The 22569-nt window shown below is 37.0% G+C and overlaps 1 protein-coding gene across 4 annotated transcripts in view; it reads left to right on the top strand.

The window, feature by feature from the left end:
* The window catches only part of LOC121868812 (exocyst complex component 2-like), a 70046-nt gene that overhangs the window by 16857 nt on the left and 30620 nt on the right, over positions 1–22569 (top strand). For 2 of the 4 annotated variants that reach the window (XM_042369765.1, XM_042369764.1), the window contains exons 2-14: positions 1828–1965; positions 3136–3288; positions 7026–7176; positions 11332–11527; positions 12651–12771; positions 16336–16550; positions 16921–17036; positions 17377–17620; positions 18129–18284; positions 18784–18933; positions 19539–19636; positions 20464–20578; positions 21108–21263. In XM_042369765.1, coding sequence (XP_042225699.1) covers positions 1851–1965; positions 3136–3288; positions 7026–7176; positions 11332–11527; positions 12651–12771; positions 16336–16550; positions 16921–17036; positions 17377–17620; positions 18129–18284; positions 18784–18933; positions 19539–19636; positions 20464–20578; positions 21108–21263 — 1986 coding nt within the window. In that variant the 5' untranslated portion in view covers positions 1828–1850. Of the gene's footprint in view, positions 1–1624; positions 1645–1827; positions 1966–3135; positions 3289–7025; positions 7177–11331; positions 11528–12650; positions 12772–16335; positions 16551–16920; positions 17037–17376; positions 17621–18128; positions 18285–18783; positions 18934–19538; positions 19637–20463; positions 20579–21107; positions 21264–22569 lie in introns of those variants that run through there. The other 2 variants (XM_042369766.1, XM_042369767.1) reach the window with 2 other exon arrangements.

Below are 22569 nucleotides of genomic sequence, written 5' to 3'. Positions count from 1 at the left end.
AATAAATAATACCTCAAACTAAAGTTAGGATAATATAATTGACATTGCTGGATTCCTTGTAAGACCAGGAATATTTTGAATATAAATGTCATATATTTTGGACAAAAGATACCATAGTTACCTAGAGAAAAAATTTTATCTAAAAATTGTAAGTTTAAAGCAAAATATATGATGTTTATATTCAAAATGATCACCAAATTATAAGAATTCCAGCAATGTAAATTATATTCTGGCCTGGTAATTTGTATGAATTTTATGAGCTAAAACAGGCAGTCAGGCAGGGTGGCGGGTGGGGCAAATCTAAAAATAGCGTCTCGGACACTCACCGCGTATATGTGGAAAAAATCCGCGTTAAGTGAAAGTTCAGCTTTGGCAAGGCACTGCGTATATGCGAAAACGCGTTAAGTGAAACCGCGTTAGGCGGGGTAAAACTGTAGATATATATATATATATATATATATATATATATATATATATATATATATATATATATATATATATATATATATATATATATATATATATATATATATATATATATATATATATATATATATCTATCTATCTATCTATCTATATCTATATATATATAAAATTTGTCACCTCTATTAAAATACTTACTATAATGATAAGAACATCTGTGGAAAGATGAACAAAATCAACCAGTGAGGCAATTTGACCAAGGATAGCTGACAGTTTCCACAAATCCATCAGAGGCTTATTTCTAGTAAGGTCCTCTAAGAATCATCTGTAAACCTAAGTAAATATTGAAGCATGTCTAAATTACCTTTCCATACCAAACCTATTAAATCTAAAAAACAAACGTATTCTAAAATAATATACCTCCATCCTGGGATAGGTAAATGTGGTTATTTTATCTCTTCTACAACAAATCATATACAGTAGTACCCCGCTTAACGCGGTCATTTGAACCCACAGGGTACCGCGTTAAGTGAAAACCGCGTTAAGTGAAAACCGCGTTAAGTGAACAACAGAACATATGGGATTAATTCCAATAGAGACTGGCCCGACCCCCAAACTCCACTTTTTGACGACACACAACTATGTTGTAGTAAAAATTTTATCTTAACTTTATGATGGTATGCACACACAATAAATAATTAAGAGAAATATCAATAATATTAGGTTTTTTAACACTTGCATTAGTAGAAAAGATGGCTGGGCACACGGGGATGGGGGGTTGGTTCCGAGGCAGAGGGCAGATTATTGGCCCTCACCTGTATCACTTGTATCAATTGTATCACTATCCACCACAGAGGCTTGCAGGGCCTCTTTGTCAAACCCCTCAAAGGCCATATAAGTCCATATCCTCACTATAATTATCACTATCACTGACTTGGGCCGGCTGTGGTGGGTGGCGGGTGAAGAACTCGGTAATGTTTTGATGACTGGGCGACCTTGTGCGCATCGTGCCCGCGCCGCTTCCCGCGTATATGATGAAAAATTCCGCGTTAAGTGAAAGTTCAGCTCTGGCGAGGCACCGCGTATATGATAAAACGCGTTAAGTGAAACCGCGTTAGGCGGGGTAATACTGTACTGTACAAGATAATTTTAAAACGGCTAAAATGGTTAAGGTATTAAGAAAATTTACCTTTACTCCACCTGGTTTTGGATATTCTTGAGGTAAGATAGACTTCATTTATATAAATTCTTTGTAAAGCTACTTGGAGAGCTGCCATCAGGTACCTGTGACAAGCATGGAAAAGATCATACTTTTGTTTGATATTACTGGATGTTATTTCTATACCTGTACTGTATTATGTACTGCAGGCGAGGATAATAATCTTTACTTATTTCTTTGTACAGTACCTGATCACAGCGGACTCATCATGGCAATTGCATTGCCACCAGTGGTGACGGGCATCTCGCCCATAGAGGGAGTTCCTGGGACCAAGGTCACAATTCGGGGTGAAAATTTTGGTAACCGTCCTGAAGATCTGATTGGTAAGTGTTAATGTTATTTTACTTAAAATACAATTATTTTATATCCTATGTCCTCTCGGTAAGTGACCAGTGATGTTTGAGTAAATGGAGTTGAGGAAGAATATGAACAGTTATACTTAATGAGAGGATCAGAAAACATGCAAAGGATGCAAAAGTGACAGAACACTGCCTAGGGTTTGTAGAACTTAAAATGAGTCTGAGTTGGTCTTATAAGACTACACTACCAAGCAGTTTGTTGTGAACAAGAACCATTAATAGTTTTGCAAGTTGGGATGTCTATATCCTACGGATACCTTCCGTTTTGCCTGAGCTTGTTTTTTTAGTCTCAGATATGTTACCTGTTCTTATGGTGACTCTCGGCTCTCCTAAAGGCATTCACTTCTTTCATATTTCACAGATGTTTAGTAGCAAGTTTTAGATCTCATCGATCAGAAGATGGAATTTGTTGTGTTTTTAACATTCCTAAAAGGGTATGGGAGGAGAAATTGAGGTTTATCTAAACAATATACTGTACAGTACCCTACATTAGCCTGTATCTTGCGGTTTCTTACAAAATAAAATGTTACTCCTTATTTGAAATGATGCCTTTTCTGGGTATCTGAACAACATCCACAGCATTAAGGACGGCTATTGAAATACAGTACTGATAAAGTTATATGACTGAGTTATGAATTATCCGGTAGGTAAGCTAATAGAAAAGGAAAGCTAATTTAACTCTTTCACTATGGAATGCCATTTTTTAAATCTTATTTAGCTAATGCCAGACAATTTTTTTCAGCTCAGAGGTGACTCCATACACAAGGGGTTAGTAGACTGTCTCCACAACCCCTTCACTATGGGAAAGCCACTTTGCATATTTGATTTGGCTGATGCCAGACAATTTTATTCAGCTCATGGGCAAGCTTGTACACAAAGGGTTAGGCACAGTAGTTTGAATAGTGATAATGTTTTAAATGTAAAAGAGGTGTTGAAGGATTCAAGTTTAACCCAATTTATTAAGATGTAATTTGACAATCTTGTTCAGTCATCCAGAGCTTAAACATTTCCAACACACTTTTACCTGAATATATATTAAAAAAAATCTTTGATTTTGTGGTACAGCACAGTCCAGTACTGTATATGCTTTAAAATTTATGAAATAAGTATAACAAGGCTGAATTTTGGTTGTAGGTTTGACAATATGTGGGGTAGACTGCCTCATGACAGCAGAATGGAAGACAAGTAACAAGATCATAGCAAGGAGTGGGGCAGGCATTGGAAAAGGAGACATTATTGTTACCACAGTTCAAGGATCTCGAGGAACCTCTACTGTCCAGTTCAAAGGTAAGAAAGGCGATAGTTTATTATTATTTGGAGAGATCTTATGATGAATATTAAATTGTCATACACTTATTACAGGTAGTTCTGCTATAACGCGATAATTGTGTTCTTGTAAAATATCGTGTTATAGAAAATCGCGTAATAGAAATAACAGGGCTTATGGAGAAAATAGGGTTAGGTGCAGATTACTCGAAATCGAAAAAATTTAGTAGTTAGCCTAACACAAAGGATAGCACAGTCTAAATAAATGTTACATTCATATCTAATTATGAAATCATACAGTAAATGTAACACTTTACCTTGCAAAAATATGAATGTAACTTGATGGGGGAGAAGGGTGATTTTGAGGTTGATAAAATCGAGCTTCTCTTCAAGTGTTATATCCTTTCTTTTACGATCATCACCGGGAATTCTATCACCAGAACGCTTCTTGTTGATATTCTTCTTTACCATATTCACAGTTAATACCACAAAATTGGAGAAATAGTAAGCAAAAATCGCGTTATAGCAAACAAGTGTTCGCGTTATACAAATATCGTTCCTAATTCATAAATCGCGTTGGAGCAAATTTGCGTTATCAAAACACGCGTTATAGCAGAACTCACTGTACTTAGAAACTGTCCAGTGAAGCAAGTATTAACAAGGAATGCTTTTTCAGATAGAGAGATAAGTTAGTGACATAAATGATTGATTAGATTAAAAGTTACTTCTCATGGACTTGTAAATGGAATTGCAAAATGAATGAATTTGTATATTGTATATACTGTACAGGGTATTTGAAAATTTAATGCTTTCTGTATATTGTGGTTCAATTAGAGTTATTGCTTGTTAGAACAACTTTATGATCCTGTACTGTATATAAATTTCATCAATATAGAGGCAAAGGAGTCTGTGTTGATGAAGAAGACAGTAATTTTTCCCAAATATAAGTTATAGTGAAAAGATAATTAACAGCTGTTCTACAGAAGTATCTCAGAATTCTCTTCACTAGTACTGTAATAGATATTGTGACATGTTCACTTAGTTAGAATATGCTGTACACAAACATTGAAGCACAAAATATATTGAGAATGAAAGATTTATCATGCATTGTCATATGGTCAATTTCTGAAATGCTTGAAAAATGGAACATGTATAATGCGAAGTGTGTACAGTACAGTATGATATACAGTAGAACGTCGATTTAAAACGATTCAATTTAAGATTATTGATTTAAAGCGACCCCCACAATTAAGAACAATGTTTTAATTTAAAGTGAATCTTCCCTATTTTGCGCAAGTCAATCTGGCGCATCATATTTAAAAATTCGCACCTAACGTTTCTCTGGGCACGCTACACTGTCCTAAGGGCAAAGCTGTACTGTATATGTACTCAAAATAATGTACTAAATTATTACTAAAATTTTTGTCTAGTGCAAACTATAGCATGATTATACAGTTGTCCCTCGGTTAACGAACGGTTCGATTAACAAAATTTCGGTTAACTAATTAGCTCCCATAAGGATCTTCAATTCGGTTAACGAATAAAAACTTCGATTAACGAAATCCTTACGACAAACATGTTTTGTTGTGAGCATCAGCTAGTCCGCCAATACAGTCATCGGTTCTATGTTTACATTCGTTTCCAGTGGAGTAAATATCAAGAAGGTTGTGCTCATTAATAGTTTTGCATTTTTTATATTAAAATTATTATTCATTTTAAAATTTAGTTAATATATTGATAATATATGCTGTACAGGGAACTAGTTTTTTGTGCGCCCATCAGCCGCTTGACTCACGCGCCAAAGCGTCGGTTTAACTTTGTTTACAGTGGAGGAAACATCGTATTTGTCGCTCTCTTAAATACAGAGTATTTTGACGTTTTTACATTAAAATTATTGGTCATTCTGAAATTTAGTTTACATATTGATAATATATAGTGCAATACAGTGTTGATTTAAATAAAATAATCTGTAATTACAGCTAGTGAACTTAAAATTTTATTGGTGAAATTACTGCATGAAGCATGGGTCTAAAGAAAGGCGATTTCTCCTCCATCCCCACTTCCTTCTCTTCTCCCTTCTCCTCCATCCCCACTTCTAATTCCCATCATTATCATCAACCAGGAACCTTCTACATATACACCTTAAAGTAAGTGTACTTTACTGCATTTTGTTTTTACTTTGTATGTACTTTTCTGTGAGTTGGAACCAATTACCCAATATCCCATTGAAATAATGGATTCGGTTAACGAACTACTCTGTGGAACGAATTGTGTTTGTTAACCGAGGGACCACTGTATTCAAATTAGTCACTATCATATAAGAATTCCAGCAATGTAAATTATATTCTCCCCGGTCAGTTTTGTGACAGTTTATAAGCAAAAAACATGAACTCAATCTAAAGGACTCTCATTCTTTTTAGTATTTTGTGTTTCTCTCAAGTACCAAACTAAATTATTCCATTGAAACAACACCTTGATTTAGTGCGAATTCGGTTTAAAGCGACCTCTCTTGGAACGTATCTCGTGTTATATCGACGTTCTACTATACCCAACACAGTACAGTACTGTACAGTGCAGTACTATAATGATTTGCTTCTCTTAGTAACAGATGTAACAGTATGCCACAGTATTGGGGAGAACATAATATCTCTACCTTTACCAACTGTGTATCTGTTGAGGTGACTGTTACCATGTATATAACAGTTACTTGTGAAACTGTCATATATGTAACAACCTTCCTGGGTTGTCACCACTTGTAACAATCACTTGTGAAGCACGTTACCTTATATTCTAGACATACTAAAATATAGATCAAAGTTTATTGGATCTTCTGTAGTGAAATCCAATTTGTTCCTTTGTTTGTGTTTATTATAAAAGGTTTCTATGTACTACACTTTCAAAAAGGATTATCACCGTAACTTTTCCTCTGTAGCTATGAGTGTTAAATGAGGGCGGAGGCTATCTTATATAGCTCTGCTAAGTATGTACTGTCGATGATGAGATAGTTGAGTGAGAATGAGTAGGAACCCGTCGAGGGAGAACGCAAATATATCCGACGTCCTCCCTCGAAGGAAGACGGAACCATCCACGATGGCTCTAAATAACGTCTTCCTCTAGTGAGTGATGTCAAACTACTGCCCGCAATAGGTGGCCAGATAGCCGGTTACTTAATGCCTTAACTCAGCACCAAGTGACGTGATTTCCCAGGGCCACACCTTAACATGTGCTCTGAACATGCTACCTTATAGCTAGAGGAAAGTTACTGAGGGTGCTAGAGTATATAAGTCTAATGTAATTAACCCATTTATATACTGTAAATACTTCTGCCTATAAGACAGGGGCTATTACAGTACTCCTCAACCTCACTAGGGATAAGTCACTCAGCCATTTGCTTGAGTGTCAAATTTCTCTTATATTCTCGTGTAATATGTGACAAATTAATTAAAAAAAATCAAATTTGTATGTTAATTATTTACAAAAAAGGTGTAGAGTTATAAGAGAAAGTTTAGAATTTGAAATTGAATTAAAGTTTGCAGATTACAGCTGTTTGGGAATAGACAACATTGGGTGAAGTGATAGTCTGTGTTTGATCTTGATTCTGGCAACATTTCACCATGATGGGAAAAGCTTCTAAAGTGAAAAATGAATTATGATCTTCATACTAAGTGTTTTGACACAGTAGGTTGCCAAAATTCAATTTTATTGTGTAGTATTGTACAGTATCTGTTGTACATACTGTATGTAGCCTCTTTAATTAGGGTACCAGGAAACCATGGGGCCCCTGAAGGAGTCAGCTGTGTGGGTGGATGAAACTATTTTCCTCAACATGGCATTTGGAAGAAAACGTCCTATGTCACCAGCTTCTGTCTTGCAAGATGATCCCCTTGGTCTTTCTGTCGAGGGAAATGAGTGGGTATTTATGAGTTATATATTTGATTTTTGGTTACCTATGCTTATGATGTAATGTAGATTGGTACAGTGTAGTTTTCATAATCACTTTGTCTGCTATAGCTGTAATTTTCATACTTGGTACAGTGGAGTCACATTAATTTGCTGGTTAGGTACCAGAAGACATCGTGAATTATCAAATCACTCATTACAGTTTAATTGATTTAAATGGAAATAATTAGTTTGGTTCCAGAGGCCAAACTGCCTTAATAAACACCAAATATCATACATCCTTGACCACCGAAGGGTCAAGACGTACATGGCGCTCCTCTGGGAGCAGCCAGGTCAACTGTTGAGTTGGCCCATACCAACTCCCTCCCCTGAATCCTCATCCACACTGGAATATCAACAAGTTCTTGCCAGAAGTTACAATTTCATTTAGGAAAGGAATGGAACCAGTGTTGAACAGAGGTGAACAGTGCTTAAGTCATGAGAACAACTCAACAGTAACAGCTGAGTCATACCCAACTTAGCCTTCACACAGTGAGGTCCCAGGTACCCAGTGATAACTGCCCGTGAGACCCAACAACAACCATTGATGTGTTAATCCGTCTACAATAGGAAGGCCTGGGACCACACCTCACTCATATAACACCATCTGTGAGGGAATTACTACCCCACGTGAGGTCCCTCATAACACCATCTGTGAGGGAATTACTACACCACGTGAGGTCCCTCATAACACCATCTGTGAGGGAATTACTACACCACGTGAGGTCCCTCATAACACCATCTGTGAGGGAATTACTACACCACGTGAGGGAATTACTACACCACGTGAGGTCCCTCATAGCACCAACTGTGAGGGAATTACTACACCACGTGAGGTCCCTCATAACACCATCTGTGTGGGAATTACTACACCACGTGAGGTCCCTCATAACACCATCTGTGAGGGAATTACTACACCACTTCAGGTCCTTCATAATACCATCTGTGAGGGAATTACTACACCACGTGAGGTCCCTCATAACACCATCTGTGAGGGAATTATTATGCCACATGAGGTCCCTCATAACACCATCTGTGAGGGAATTACTACACCACGTGAGGTCCCTCATAACACCATCTGTGAGGGAATTATTATGCTACGTCAGGTCCCTCATAATACCATCTGTGAGGGAATTACTACACCACGTGAGGTCCCTCATAACACCAACTGTGAGGGAATTATTATGCCACGTGAGGTCCCTCATAACACCATTTGTGAGGGAATTACTACACCACGTGAGGTCCCTCATAACACCATCTGTGAGGGAATTATTATGCCACGTCAGGTCCCTCATAATACCATCTGTGAGGGAATTACTACACCACGTGAGGTCCCTCATAACACCAACTGTGAGGGAATTATTATGCCACTTGAGGTCCCTCATAACACCATCTGTGAGGGAATTACTACACTACGTGTCTGCTGTTCAACACCTCAGCTCACATGATCTACGTGTGTAAACATTAATCTGTATGTTCACTGTATGTTCCTTCACCTTTCTCTAATGAAGGCTTTTGTTAAACCACCAATGTATGAAATAAGTCATTTATGTCCAATGTATATTTTCAGCCTTCGGGTTGCAGAACTTTTTCAATAAACCGTTAATTATTATTATTATTATTATTATTATTACAGTATTATTATTATTATTACAGTATTATTATTATTATTACAGTATTATTATTATTATTACAGTATTATTATTATTATTTATAATACAGTACATAAAAGAATACACTAATACATAAACAGTAAACCCTCTATAACTCGGAATTTCATATAACTCGGCATGGATATGGTCTTGGAATGTATTATAGTATAACTCGAGAAATGGCAAGATATATAAATCATCTGGGAAAATCTCAGCATATCTGGCCACCTGCATCACCTACCATGCCTCTGTGTCACCTACCATACCTCTGTCACCTAACATGCCTGTGTCACCTACCATACCTGTGTCACCTACCATGCCTCTGTGTCACCTACCATGCCTCTGTGTCACCTACCATGCCTCTGTGTCACCTACCATGCCTCTGTGTCACCTACCATACCTCTGTGTCACCTAACATGCCTGTGTCACCTAACATGCCTGTGTCACCTACCATACCTGTGTACCATGCCTACCTATGCCTCTGTGTCACCATGCCTCTGTGTCATCTACCATGCCTCTGTGTCACCTACCATACCTCTGTGTCACCCTACCATACCTACCATGCCTCTGTGTCACCTACCATACCTCTGTGTCACCTACCATACCTCTGTGTCACCTAACATGCCTGTGTCACCTACATGCCTCTGTGTCACCTACCATACCTACTGTGTCACCTACCATGTCACCTATCATGCCTACTACCATGCCTCTGTGTCACCTACCATGCTCTGTGTCACCTACCATGCCTCTGTGTCACCTATCATGCCTCTGTGTCACCTACCCTCTGTGTCACCCACATGCCTGTGTCACCTACCATACCTCTGTGTCACCTACCATGCCTCTGTGTCACCTACCATGCCTGTGTCACCTACCATGCCTCTGTGTCACCTACCATACCTCTGTGTCACCTACCATACCTCTGTGTCGCCTACCATACCTCTGTGTCGCCTACCATGCCTCTGTGTCACCTACTATGATGCTTCACTCTTCACCTGTAGTGCTGGTGTTACTCTTTTACATTTGGTAATTACTGTACATGTACATATATGGGTCGATAATTTTTTATTGTTCTATTTTTGTAGGAGGAAGGGAGTGCCTCGATAAGTCGGAATTTGGGATAACTCGGCAAGGTCAGAGCCCTTATGTGCCGAGTTATTGGGGGTTTACTGTATATTGTACAAAAAGTAGTTTCATGTTTCATAGGCAGCTCCTTGTCTTCTCATAATCATCCTGCGGGTTATGCCAATAAAACAATATCGAGACAGGCATGCACCAGGCTGGCTGTGACTGCGCTATGTAAACAAAACACCGTGAATTTAATAAACTACCACACAATAAATCATCTGAGGTTGAGTGTGAAATTTTTGATGGGGAAATTTATGACTGTTCTTTACGATAATGCTTTATTAACCTGTACCTAATGAACCCGAGTAATACGGGAATTATGGTGAAGTTGCATAATGTTATATTAAGGAGGTCTTAGTGCTTGGGAACGGAGGATAGGGGAGGGAAGGAAAGAGAAGCTCAGTCCACCACCTCCCATGGACAATTCACTTCCCACTTTTAATTTTTCCTGTTTTATAGTTTTATATTATATTTTCTTTATTTCAAAGTCAAATTAGAGCATTAAAATTATATTTCCACAACTTTTATGGTGTCATGAAATTAAACACTGGCAGCCGGTGCTTAGCCACAAATTATGAATATTTGACTATTCAATTTAACAAGAGGTTATAATAGAGATAAAGTACCTGTGAATTTAAGAACATGAATTTGTTTTCTGCATATTATTGTGGCTCCACTATATTGTATTTTTACCTTGATATCCCCTAAATTTTCTCAAATTAAAATGTCATAAAACAAGGACATGGTACCTCCCTCAAGTGCAGTCTATTTTCCTATAAATTTATTACATTCCAAATTCTAGTGATTATCCCTTTTATCATCTTTTCCAGGTCAATGAATAAACAAATAATTTTTTCTTTTCCACTATTTCTTGCAGTGGGATAAAGGATAATTTTTTTTATGTATTTCGAGCTGCTTTCATGTGTAGTATTTAATTTATTAAATTTATTGTGAACATTGTCCCTTTCCTCCACCAGAATTAAATTGCATATTGTGGCTATGAATTTTTTATAAAATTTATTGCAAAGTTTGAATATAGAATAATGTACAGTGCAGTACCGGTATGTTTTGAAATAATTGTCACTGAGTGTAGTGACAAACTTTTCAGCAAGAGCTTCACATTCTAATTATAGCACATCAATGTTCACTCATTCCAAACAGTGTCTTTACTACTGTATTTTGTGTTAGACAATATGTCACGACGGACGAAAGATTTTAAATAACAACCCTCCCTAGACAAGAGCTTCATATACATATCGTCCACATGACTTTGTCCTCTCATATGGTTAACTAGGTACTGTACTGTAGTTAGTTTTAATCCTCTGCTGACCCCATATCCTGCCTACAGCCTAAAAGTTCTGGAAGAGGATCTAGAGGAGATGTTTCCTGGATGTTCTGGTGATCTTACCTCAACTAAATTCAGCCCAGAGTGGTTCTTGCTTGAGAACCATCTTTCCACATCATTTGAAGACCTGCGTGCTGGGTTGGCTTGTTTGCGACGCAAGGTTGAGGCTCAGAAAGAGGGGCAAATATCATTTTTAAAGGCAAGTTTAATTTTATAAACTGATACTGTAGTTTAATTTGCTACACTCACAGTGCAGTCTACCACTGTCTTAACTGTATGTTTGTTCATCATGTGTTTGTTGAGGCAGACAACATATTTTTCATATTCTCTTATTACAGTACTAAGGGCAAAAAAAGGGTGAATTGTTCTTTTATGTACCTGCCAAATCACCATGTAGAATTGTTAAGTATGGCTGGCTTTTTGAACATGGGAAGGGTTTAGACCAGGGGTTCCCAAACTTTTCTTGAAGAGGGACACGTGCAACATTTCAAATCTGTGAGTTGGCCATGATTTTTTTTTTGTCAGATTTCATGAATTTATTTTGGAAATTGGAAATACAGTACAAAATATTGTTTGCTGAAACCTAGTTGCAGAAAATTATCTTATTCTTTGTATGTTACAGTACTGTACTTCATTTGGCAATACAGGTGTTATATATATGTATGTTTATATGCTGCCTTTATTGATTATATATATATTATATATTATGTTACTTCTTACCAAAGTCAGAAAGTGTTTAGGCTTGTGTAAACACGAAATGTGTTAGGCACGTTGTAACCAACAATGGAGAATAAGCGCCCAGCCAGACCGACCATGTGACTTGTCATACTCCCATTAAATAACGCAAGATACTACAACAGTATCTTTTTCTCTAAGTCTCTTCAGGTGATTAGCATGTCAAAGTGTTTAGTAACTTGATCTTTTGAGTTAATTGTAAATCATGAAAGTAGAGACCTTTTGCTTCCTTTGCTCAAGGTTACATCAAGCAAGAATTGTTAAGTTTTATGGTAGGCTGAGCAGGATTTAGATCATAGTGTCACCATGTTCCCCATATGAATTTCAACCCGGTAGTTTCCTCGAACTTACTGTACATATTTTTGAGGGAGATCTTACCATCTGGAAGTTATAAGTTAATTAGAACATTTATTTTCTGAGGAAACTCCCTGGTATAGTGAGGCATCATAGATGAGATAAAGTGGATACTTTGCAATAGACACCTGTTAGTATTGGAACAGCTTTTGTAACCAAACTTTTCTAGTCTCATAACTTGTTTAGGTTAATCACTGTGCATGATTATTAATGTAATGAAATCCTTTTTCTAGGCTAATGTTGGATCTGTAATAGAACAACTTGACACCTTACAAGAACTCAAGTGTAAATTTGAGAGTGACATTCAGGAATATGGCCGAAATTCTACCCAAATATTAGAAAAGTCCATCATAGGTAAGTGAAATATTAATGTACGGTATGCTTGTTGTGCAGCATGAGCTTGTGTTAAAGTACTGTACTGTCTGTGTAATTTCATGTATGATTTCATGAGGATCATAACCATTAGCAAAAGTGTATCGAATGCAGACATTGCTTAATTTTAAAATGAAATTTTCTCTTAAGTCGTTACATTTCTCATTCTTTAGCATATCCTATTAATGGTCTCATATATAGATTTACATACACAAGATGTGTTGTGTATCCTGTCTGGGTCAAGGACATAGAGCAGGGGTGGGCAACCCTTGGCACGCGTGCCAAACATGGCACGCTAACGGCTTCTTTCCGGCACGCGAGACCCGGGCTCACCTCAATAAAAAAAAACCTTTATATGGCAACCGCATGCCGCCTTGGCGGCAGCGGGTGGAAGGATTGTTTCCCGTTCTGTTGCTAAATAATTAGCCATGCGGCCAGACGTGGTGTGACTCCTTTACCATCATTAATATTTTATATATTTTTTCGAGTTTTGCAGTTTCGCAAAGAATTTATCGGTTAGCAAAATCCAAGTTCAGCTATATGAATGTTTAAATTTAATTAAAAGAAAAACAAATATTACACCAAGATCTGTAATAATTATCTGGCTATCAGAGATTGCATTAAAAACATTATATCAAAAGTCAACCTCTTTTAGATCACTGGGTCATTATATGGCACATTAACTTAAAAGGTGTCTTAACTTTCATGGAAGGGAACATGGCTTTTTTGCTCAGTGTCCCATAAATGTCACATGCATATCCGTTCTCTCTAATCATTGTTCCTCTGGTGGTGAATGTGTGAAGTGTGAACCAGCAAAGTAAACATAGCAAGAGGGAGAATCGCTGACCACGTGCAAGTAAGTTATTATTTACTGTCCAAATTATCAGCTGTCATAGTGTTTGTCATGCTTACCCATAAATTTATCGATGTTCCTAAGACACTGCTGAATCTGTATACTCCTGTGTACAAGGAAAATTTGGCGCAACTTACCTTAGCAAGGCGATTTAAATTTTGCCCCTAAAATGTGACCTTTTTTAAGCTGAATAATGGATCTCACCCCGCTTAAGTGAGTAAAGCAAACCTTTGCTGAAAATTTTATGAACTTGTTGGTAGTGAGTATATTTATGGAGCGTGACATATCTGGCACACTGGTCAGAAGGTCCAAAAGAGGTTAATGAAGCCTGTTCTTCAGCATACTGTATGTGCCATAAACATAAGTTATTATTAAAGCTAAGGGAAATGTATTATTAATATTCAGGATTATGAAGTGTTATCTGCACGTGATCAGATAGCATGCATGCCTTTCTCGTTGATTTGCATTGTGTAGGCATGCCTATAATTGTACCAATTTATTTTATTTTTTATTTTTTTTATTATCCACCAACTGATTTTCATAAACCTTGGTATATGTATGCAGAGAGTGATTGTGAAGAGAATGTCTGAGTCCACAAGTCTCTGTCCACATTTTTACACCCCATGAACCGGTTTTGGTTATATTTACTTTTAACACCAACAGCTATTTCATGTTTTTCGTGTGGTTATATAGTAGAATACATTAATACAAGACTATTTTCTTTTGTAACACTTTTGGCCAAAATGTATAATAACCGAGATATTATTTTTTTATAATAATGCTTCATAAAATAATAACTCAGGTATTGTGCATTTTGGCCAAAGGTGTTATAGAAGAAAATAATCTTGTATTAAGCATTCTACTATAATACTATGTGAATACAGAATATATATACCGTATGTGACCCGGAAATTTTGGTTGGCACGAGAGAAAATTTTGTATCAAAGATTTGGTCGATTTTGGCACACACACTCAAAAAGGTTGCCCACCCCTGACATAGAGGATAGTCTCAAAGAAATATTTTTAGTGTCAAGTTTTGGCATGTAAGAACTTATTTCATCGTAAAATAAAACTGTCCTGAAATTGCAAATTTACCTGTCACTTCATTTATTAGCTTATGTCAGACACTATTGTACTGTATAGAGAAATTGGTATACCATCTGGTGATGGTTGGTGTGAGTAACAGAGACTGTATCTTCAGTTATTTTACAGAGAAAAGTGCTGTTACATACCTTAATCATTTCTGGCCATGCTTATAATTTATAATTACAGCTCCTCCCCAACTTACAACAGGGTTAGGGACCCAAATCCAGGTCGTAAGTCAAAAATACTTAAATAATACATAGAAAATCTAAAATGGGTGTCTCCTTTTCTTCTCAGCACCACAAAACTCTCACTTTTAAGCTTGTCAGCCATTTTAAAGTGAATTACAAACAAAAATTTTGTCAGTACACAGCGCAATCACTGACGTTGGGACTCGAAAATACGTAATTTGACAAAATTTTGGTACGACTGAGGCGGTTGTATGTCTGAGTGGTCGTAAGTCGGGGAGGAGTTGTACTAACAACTAATTTTATAATCAGGAATACGCATCACAAAGGGTTAGCAAAGGACAACAACAACAACAGCAACCCCTATTTGTAAAATATTTACAAAACAAACAAGTGCCACCTAGCATACAACTAAAAGAGACAAAAGCATGGCTTGTATCCATAAAACTTAACAGAATGATATTGCCAATACATACAGTATTTTCAAGGTCATGTTGTGTGTAGTAGAAAAGAAATTTTGTTAAATACTAAAAATATTGTGCTGTAATAAAGCTTATTCAGTACTTAAGGTACAGCATGACCCTTCCTGTACCATCCATTTTGTCCGAGATGGGTATCAAACTTTTATTACAAAATGATGTATGTCATTTTAGTTTACCAGTGGCATGTATTTTGTTTTGTGTTAAGTAAAATATTTGAGCTTGGTAAGTTTTCTAATTTTTTTCTTATTTTTTTAACTCAATAAACTTTGGAAGATTTTTTGTTAATGCAAATCTTCTTCTGTATCAGGAAGTTTATTCTATACTTTTATATAACTTGAACTGCCGTAACTCAAGGGATACCTGTACAGTAGAGTGTAGTGTAATTTTCAGGTATATTTGTAAATTCTCGTTATCATATAGGAGTGAAGTGTTAGACAAAGTGAATTAGGGTTTGCTTAGGTGAATTGGACATATTGAGGAAATGGGAAGTGAAGGGTTGCTAAATTAAATGTAAAATTGAGAGGTAGATGTTAGTAGGGGAAAGGGACAACCAAGAAGGAGATGGAGGGATGGACTGAAATGTGGTTAGGAATGGGGGGGTGGACATCTAGGATGTGTGAATGAGTGGTTTTGGGGGAAGGACATCCTGCTGGTGGGTGATGCTGGCTACAGTAGTATGAATCAGTGGGATATTTAGGGCCTTGTTGTGGAAGGGGGATATCATAGCAGAGCACATCTATTAAAGTGATGAGAATGAATTAACAACAGCATTAAGGAAGAATTTCCGTGTGTTTTTATGCATTTGCTTTTGATTTCAACCACTTTGCATTAAGTGAGAAAAGGCTTGAGATTAAAAAATATCTCAAATATGAGTTCAGGTTCATTAAAGTAGTATGGAATTACATTTTGTGTGTACACCATTTCATACTTTTTTTTACAGAGTGCAAAGAGGAAGCAGATAAGCTCTTTGAGGATGTACTTCAGCGTAAGGATCGAGCAGATGGGACGAGAAATGCCCTGAATGTTCTTCACCGTTTCCGTTTCCTCTTGTACTTACCAGTAAACATAGAAAGGCATATACAGAAAGGAGATTATGATGTTGTTATTAATGATTATGCTCGAGCCAAGAGTCTCTTTGGTGATACACAAGTTCCGGTTAGTGAATACTGAAGTGGTTTTAATTAAAAATTTTAAGTCCATGGAACTTCACAAATGGCCTGTAAAAGTTATTGAATAAAATGACATTTATTTACATTATAGAGCAGTTTGGACTACGGTATATTAGCTGCTGAAGAAATATATCCTTGTAGTGTTTAATGTTACTTATAGTAATAATAGGATGGTCTTACATTGTCCATCCTGTAATGTATGTAACTTTTTGTAACATGCATTGACATTTGATTTTAATATATCAGGCTTTTAGAGTTTCTTAACTTAAAAGAGAAATTATAAAATAATTAATTTGATCTGTGCAAATTGTAACTTCTCTAAAATATTCTTGACTATAATATTTTGTATTTTGTAGCTCTTTCGTAGATTCTACAGTGAAGTGGAGAAACGTATTGATGACTTGAGAAATGTACTTGGAGAACAGCTGACTAGAATGCCTTCATCACTTGAACACCAAAAGAAAATAATAAGGTATGATTTGATGTGTTATGGAATGACAAATTTAATGGTAGCTAATCTCCATTCATATTAACACCACACTAGGACTGTCCTCTTTCAAAACTTGTTACTTTGCTCATTTTAGTACAGTATTTATGTTTGTGACTGAATTCCTGTATGTGGGTACACTGTTCACCAAAGAGGAAAATAGGAAAATTAAAAGTAAAGGTTGAGTAGTACAAGGAAGGAGTGGGTGGTTGATACCATTAAGTTATATTCTCTCTGGTATCATCTCAAAATAAGCTCTTCCTGAGAATTATATGAACTAACATATTTAGAAGACTATGATATTCTCCTTCTGTGGTATTTACAGAAATCTTCATCACTTGGAAACACCTGGTGATCCTGCCTGGCAGTGTCTCTCTGCCCAGCATGAATATATCCTTCATCTTCTTATATCTGCCCGTGATAATCACCTTAATCGGGAAATGGCAGATCATGACCTGGGGTCAGGGGGGGGCAAGATAAGTGGTGGTGGTGGTGCAGGAGGTGCCAGACATGCTACACCAGCTGCCAAGTATAACAAGATTATGATGTCTTCAGTTGGAGAGTGGCAGGTGCTGTATGTCGGTATTTTCACAATAATACAGTACTGTACTTGGTAATGGGAGGACTTGCTAAATTGTTAAATGTTTTTGAAAGAGGATATATTAGTGTGAAACGGTATAACTCTAGATTTATCATGTATGTTAAAAGGATAAGATGTTTCACATTACCCTTTACTGTACTGTACTGTTCTTGTTAATACTAGTTTTACATTTGACCTGTGACACTGGGGCCAAAAACTGAATTTTTCGCACTTCAGGTTATAGAACCATCAAATGGCCTTTTAGGTTTTTTTACAATTTTGAAAATCCGTTGGCTGGGGACTCACCCAAAATTTCCAGTGATTGTCTCAAAATTGGTTTCTGTCCATCCCAGAAATTATCTTAATTTTAGAGCTTCCAAACTTTAGAATTCTGAATTTGGGAGGCCTATCTGCATATGCCTAAGAATTTACACTTTCTAATTTTCTTAACAAAATATGAGAGGTTGTACAAAATTCTTAACCCTGTCTCCCCACAGGCCACAGCTCCTGTCCGTGTGTTGATGGTAGAGGAAATATGTGAAGTCTTGTCTACCAACTTCCCAGACATGTGGAAGTTAAGTCAGGCATATTTTGGTGGTGAGCTGTTGCCGCCCACAGCTCAAGTAGACCACTTTAAACATCCCAGGTGCAAGGTTTGTGTAATAAGTCTACTTGTGATTCACATGTAAATCATATCCCAGGGATCTTCCTCAATACCTTCAGTCAATCAAGAAAAACTGTTACAGATGTGAACATGTTTCGTCTTACCTGTTAGTTTCTTTGGTGACTTTCATACTGCAGTACAATGTTTAGTGTTTCACCACACATCTTGCAATATTGCTTTTTTTTCCACCTATTGGCAGGGAGCATGCCTTTTCCATGTATGCAGCTGTGAGTGTCTGTGTCCAGCCAGCTGTTCAGTCTTTTTTTTTTTTTTTATTGACTTTAGTGAGATAAATGTTATACTGTACAAACATTTTCTAGTGTTACTAAGATTTACTTCTATTTTTCTTTGTGTTCTTCAGCATTTATTATGCTGTATACAGTATGTTGAGACAATCCTACCGGTAATTCTTTTTCTACTTTCCTATCACATACTGTACAAGCGGTGCTCCTTCCCTTAAGTAATAATCGGGTATTTTGAATTTTCAGGACATGATTCTTGAACTGCTACATGTGTTCAGTGGTGTGATGCGGGGAGCTATAATGCCACTTTCTCTACACCCAGATGGTCAAAACTTCAGAAATTATCATGTTTGGCCAGAAGTTTCTTTAGACCAAATTACTCCTTGGTTACCACAGGTGAATATAAAGAAATAATAGGACTAGAATATACAAAAGATGTTGAATAAAGATAGGCCAAAGTTAGAGTATGTAATCCTCAGACAACTCCTAAGGAAAATATTTAAAAGTTTTTGTTACTTAAAACAATTATAAATTTTTAATAAAAAACACCTGGCATAATTGTTAATATAAAAGCTGTATTTATCATACTGTATTGTATTGTACAAAGTCCCAAAACCAGCAACCTTAGGACTCGGGTGCTGGTTAGGGATTTTTCCAGTATCAGCACAATACATATACTGTACTGATGTGAAAATCAAAGTGAAGGCTTAGGTTACCTTCTTGTAAACTAGCCTTTGTGCAATAAATGAGTTCAATATTGGATGTGCTTACTGATGATGGAACAATTCATTTGTAGACGAGTATACTGTACTGTACTGTCAAAAGGGATTTGTGTTACCCACCACCACTCCACCAGGTACTGAGCCATGATTGGTAAGTATAAGACGCTCAGCACCTGTTCCGCCACCTTGTACTATGACAGGAAGAGGCTTTTATTAAGGAGAAAATAAAAACTACAGTCCAGTATAATGTTTAATTAATTTTTTATTTTCTGTTTTTAGGTTCTGCGGCATGTACGGGGATGCCACAATACTCTGCTGACTCTAGATCTTCCTAATGATGCACTTGATGTTTTAAAAGATTTAATCTTTGATTTGAGGTGTGTCCAGTCTTATTCTCTCTTTATTTATCTGTCAGTCTCTTTGAGTTATCTATTACATTATATGTACTACAGTAATCTGTTTTATGTATCATCACCAGTTACCAGTTGGTATGTTCTTTGTTATGATCTTTATAGTCCAGTGTTAGTACAGGAGGAATCCAGAGTACCCGGAAGGACCCCTGGCATGTTTGATAGTCACTCTGGATACCACCCTTCTCGCATTTGTTCCAGGATTGAACCCAGCACACACAGCAGTGTGTTACTGCTCTACCACTATCACCCCAAATTGAGAACTGCCCAGACCCAGGGACCTTTAAATATGCAGTTTAATGCTTTCCCAAGTTTTGAGACACTTTGGCTCTGTTAATTCAACTTGAAATCCTTTTTATCTTTCTCACTCTTGTAAATACTTTTCTGTTACAATCTGTTGTCCTCTATCTGTCTGTCATTTTAGCTAAGTTAAAGAGTCATGTCATGGGACCACATGTTTTTTTCCTCATAACTTGGAAGTATTTTTCCACTTGCTCTTTGCATGTGTAATAACTCAACCAGTGCTTTCTTTTTAAATTTTTGTCCCATTATTGATTGCCTTTGAAATGGCCCAGTCTAGTTAATGCATTGCAAGGGTCTGTTAACTACAATACTACATATTATAAAAGTAACTTGGTAATGAAGATCATAGTCTATTGTTTTTATTTCAAAATGTGTTTTGTATTTTCCATTCTGTAGCATTTGTTAAATAGCATCGACAAAAATCTGCTTTATCAGAACTCACTGATGATAAGCATTAAAATGCAAATATTATCGAGTCTATAATATTTCAGAGTTCACTGCCTGACCTCGCTCTTTCAACAAACAGTTGAACACGTACGTAGCTTACATACACGAGAAAAGTGGCAGCTGGAAGTGGACGATGAAAATGGTGGATGTACTCATTTGGTGAGTTACTTTTACTCAATCACTTATTCTCAGTTACTGTTCTCATACAAGAAATGAGAGTGTCTCAATAACTTCATTCTATAATTCACTCGTAAAGAATAGGAATTGTTATTACTCTTTTGGCATTAGTGTAAAAATGCCTCTGAGAAAGTTACTGTAAAAACATTTAATTAGAATCAAGTAATCTAGTTTTTCAAGTTGTAGAAGTAACAGATCAAGTTACTGCCTTGTGAAAGAAGGAAGAAAGATCATGATAGTGAATGTGAGGTTAGCTTGTAATAGTTATGTACTATTCTTTAGATATATAGAATGCCATGAATGAAAAAATAGATATCTGTTGAGAAAATTAACATTAATTTGGTCAAAATTACTGTTAAGAAATGATAAAAAGAACTCAAGAATATGAGATGAATAAGAGTACAGTATAATAATCCCTTATTGATACACGATTCTGTACTTTAGTAAATTTACGAAATATTGTGAACTTTATTGTTATGACATGTAACTGTTAATTTGTTTATATTTGCAGCCACACATTTGTGAAAATGTAATTGTGGAGTGTGCACAGCTGGTACGAGAAACTGTTCTGGAGACAAGTCATCACGAGTCGCCACTGATAGATCACCCAACCGTCCGCCGAGACATTATGACCCTCATTCACAATGTTATTGTTGCCTTTGCTCAGGTGAGGTGCTTCATGTGTGTGCTCTTTATAGTCGATATTTTATTCTCATGACAGTGATATATTAGTTTTCTCTTTGTTAGCCATTAGGGGGAATGTACAGTCGGCCACAAGAATAAATATACACCTACGGTTCGTGTTTGAGACAAAATATCTGGTAACACTGTCCTGAACAGAACAGACAAAATTACAAAATGACCGGTAATTTATGATTTATTCCTACTTATATGTTATAAATACATATGTTGTGAATGTCTTACTAGTGTCTTGTGTTTATATTACAATTAATATACAGTCGGCCCTTAACATACGCGTGGGTTAGGTAACAGAGATACCCGTGAATGTTAAAAATACGTGTACTTTTGCTGCCCCCCCCCCCCCTAAAAAACCCCTGGGCCCCCATGTCCTTATTTACCGTATATACCTGTGTGTAGTTCGAGTTTTTAAGACCAAATTATTTTGCAAAAAATTGGGGGTCGACCTCTAAAAGGGTAATAGTTTTGTTAGGTTGAAAAATATTTACCAGTATGAGGGCCTGAGCTGCCACCATTTATGAGGGCTGCTACTGCCACCCTTCATGAGGGCCTGTGTGCCAGTAACACTTCCTTTTACTCTTATATATCACCATTGGTAGCGTGACGATAGGAGGCTCGTGGGTAGGTGTAATGATAGTATCAAGCAATAGGGAAGAAATAACGGTAGATACTGTAGGTAAATAATATACACAATTATACAGATACAAAGTTTATTTAAACATGAATATGAAATTAGAAGAAAAAATTGGTTTGTACTAACAGACGAAATCTATTACTAGGCCCTCAGGCTCAACATACTCACACCATTACTGGGTGGACATATTCAATACCCTTCCAACCCTACTGGGTGGACATGCTCAATAGCACAACTAGGATAGTCACTTAGCACCATACATATTAGAGCAACTGCCACTACAACACTCAGTCGTCAGGAGTGATACTCAAGCAACAGCCATGGGGTCCAGCCACCATGGAGTACTATCCGACGAACTCTGCAGATCCCAGTGGGTTAATTCCACCACACAAATATAGCCCTACTGAGGTAGACATTCATCCACCAATGATGGGGGCTGGTAGTGGTGTGTGGCTTGGTGGTCCCGGGTCACCTCGTGGACCGAGCGTTAGGCCCAGACGAGCCAGCTATGGGGGCTATAGGTGGTCTGAAGTGTCTGACGGCCGGGTCTCACGAAGGTAACTGATCCTACTGGACCTCGGACATGTCCCCAGACATAGTGGATACAACATCCACCCTACAGACACGGCCTAGGCTGCGT

This window comes from Homarus americanus, unplaced genomic scaffold (assembly GCF_018991925.1).
Source record: "Homarus americanus isolate GMGI-L3 unplaced genomic scaffold, GMGI_Hamer_2.0 scaffold30535, whole genome shotgun sequence".
Taxonomy (NCBI): Eukaryota; Metazoa; Arthropoda; class Malacostraca; order Decapoda; family Nephropidae; genus Homarus; species Homarus americanus.
This window is presented reverse-complemented; position numbering and strand designations above follow the sequence as displayed.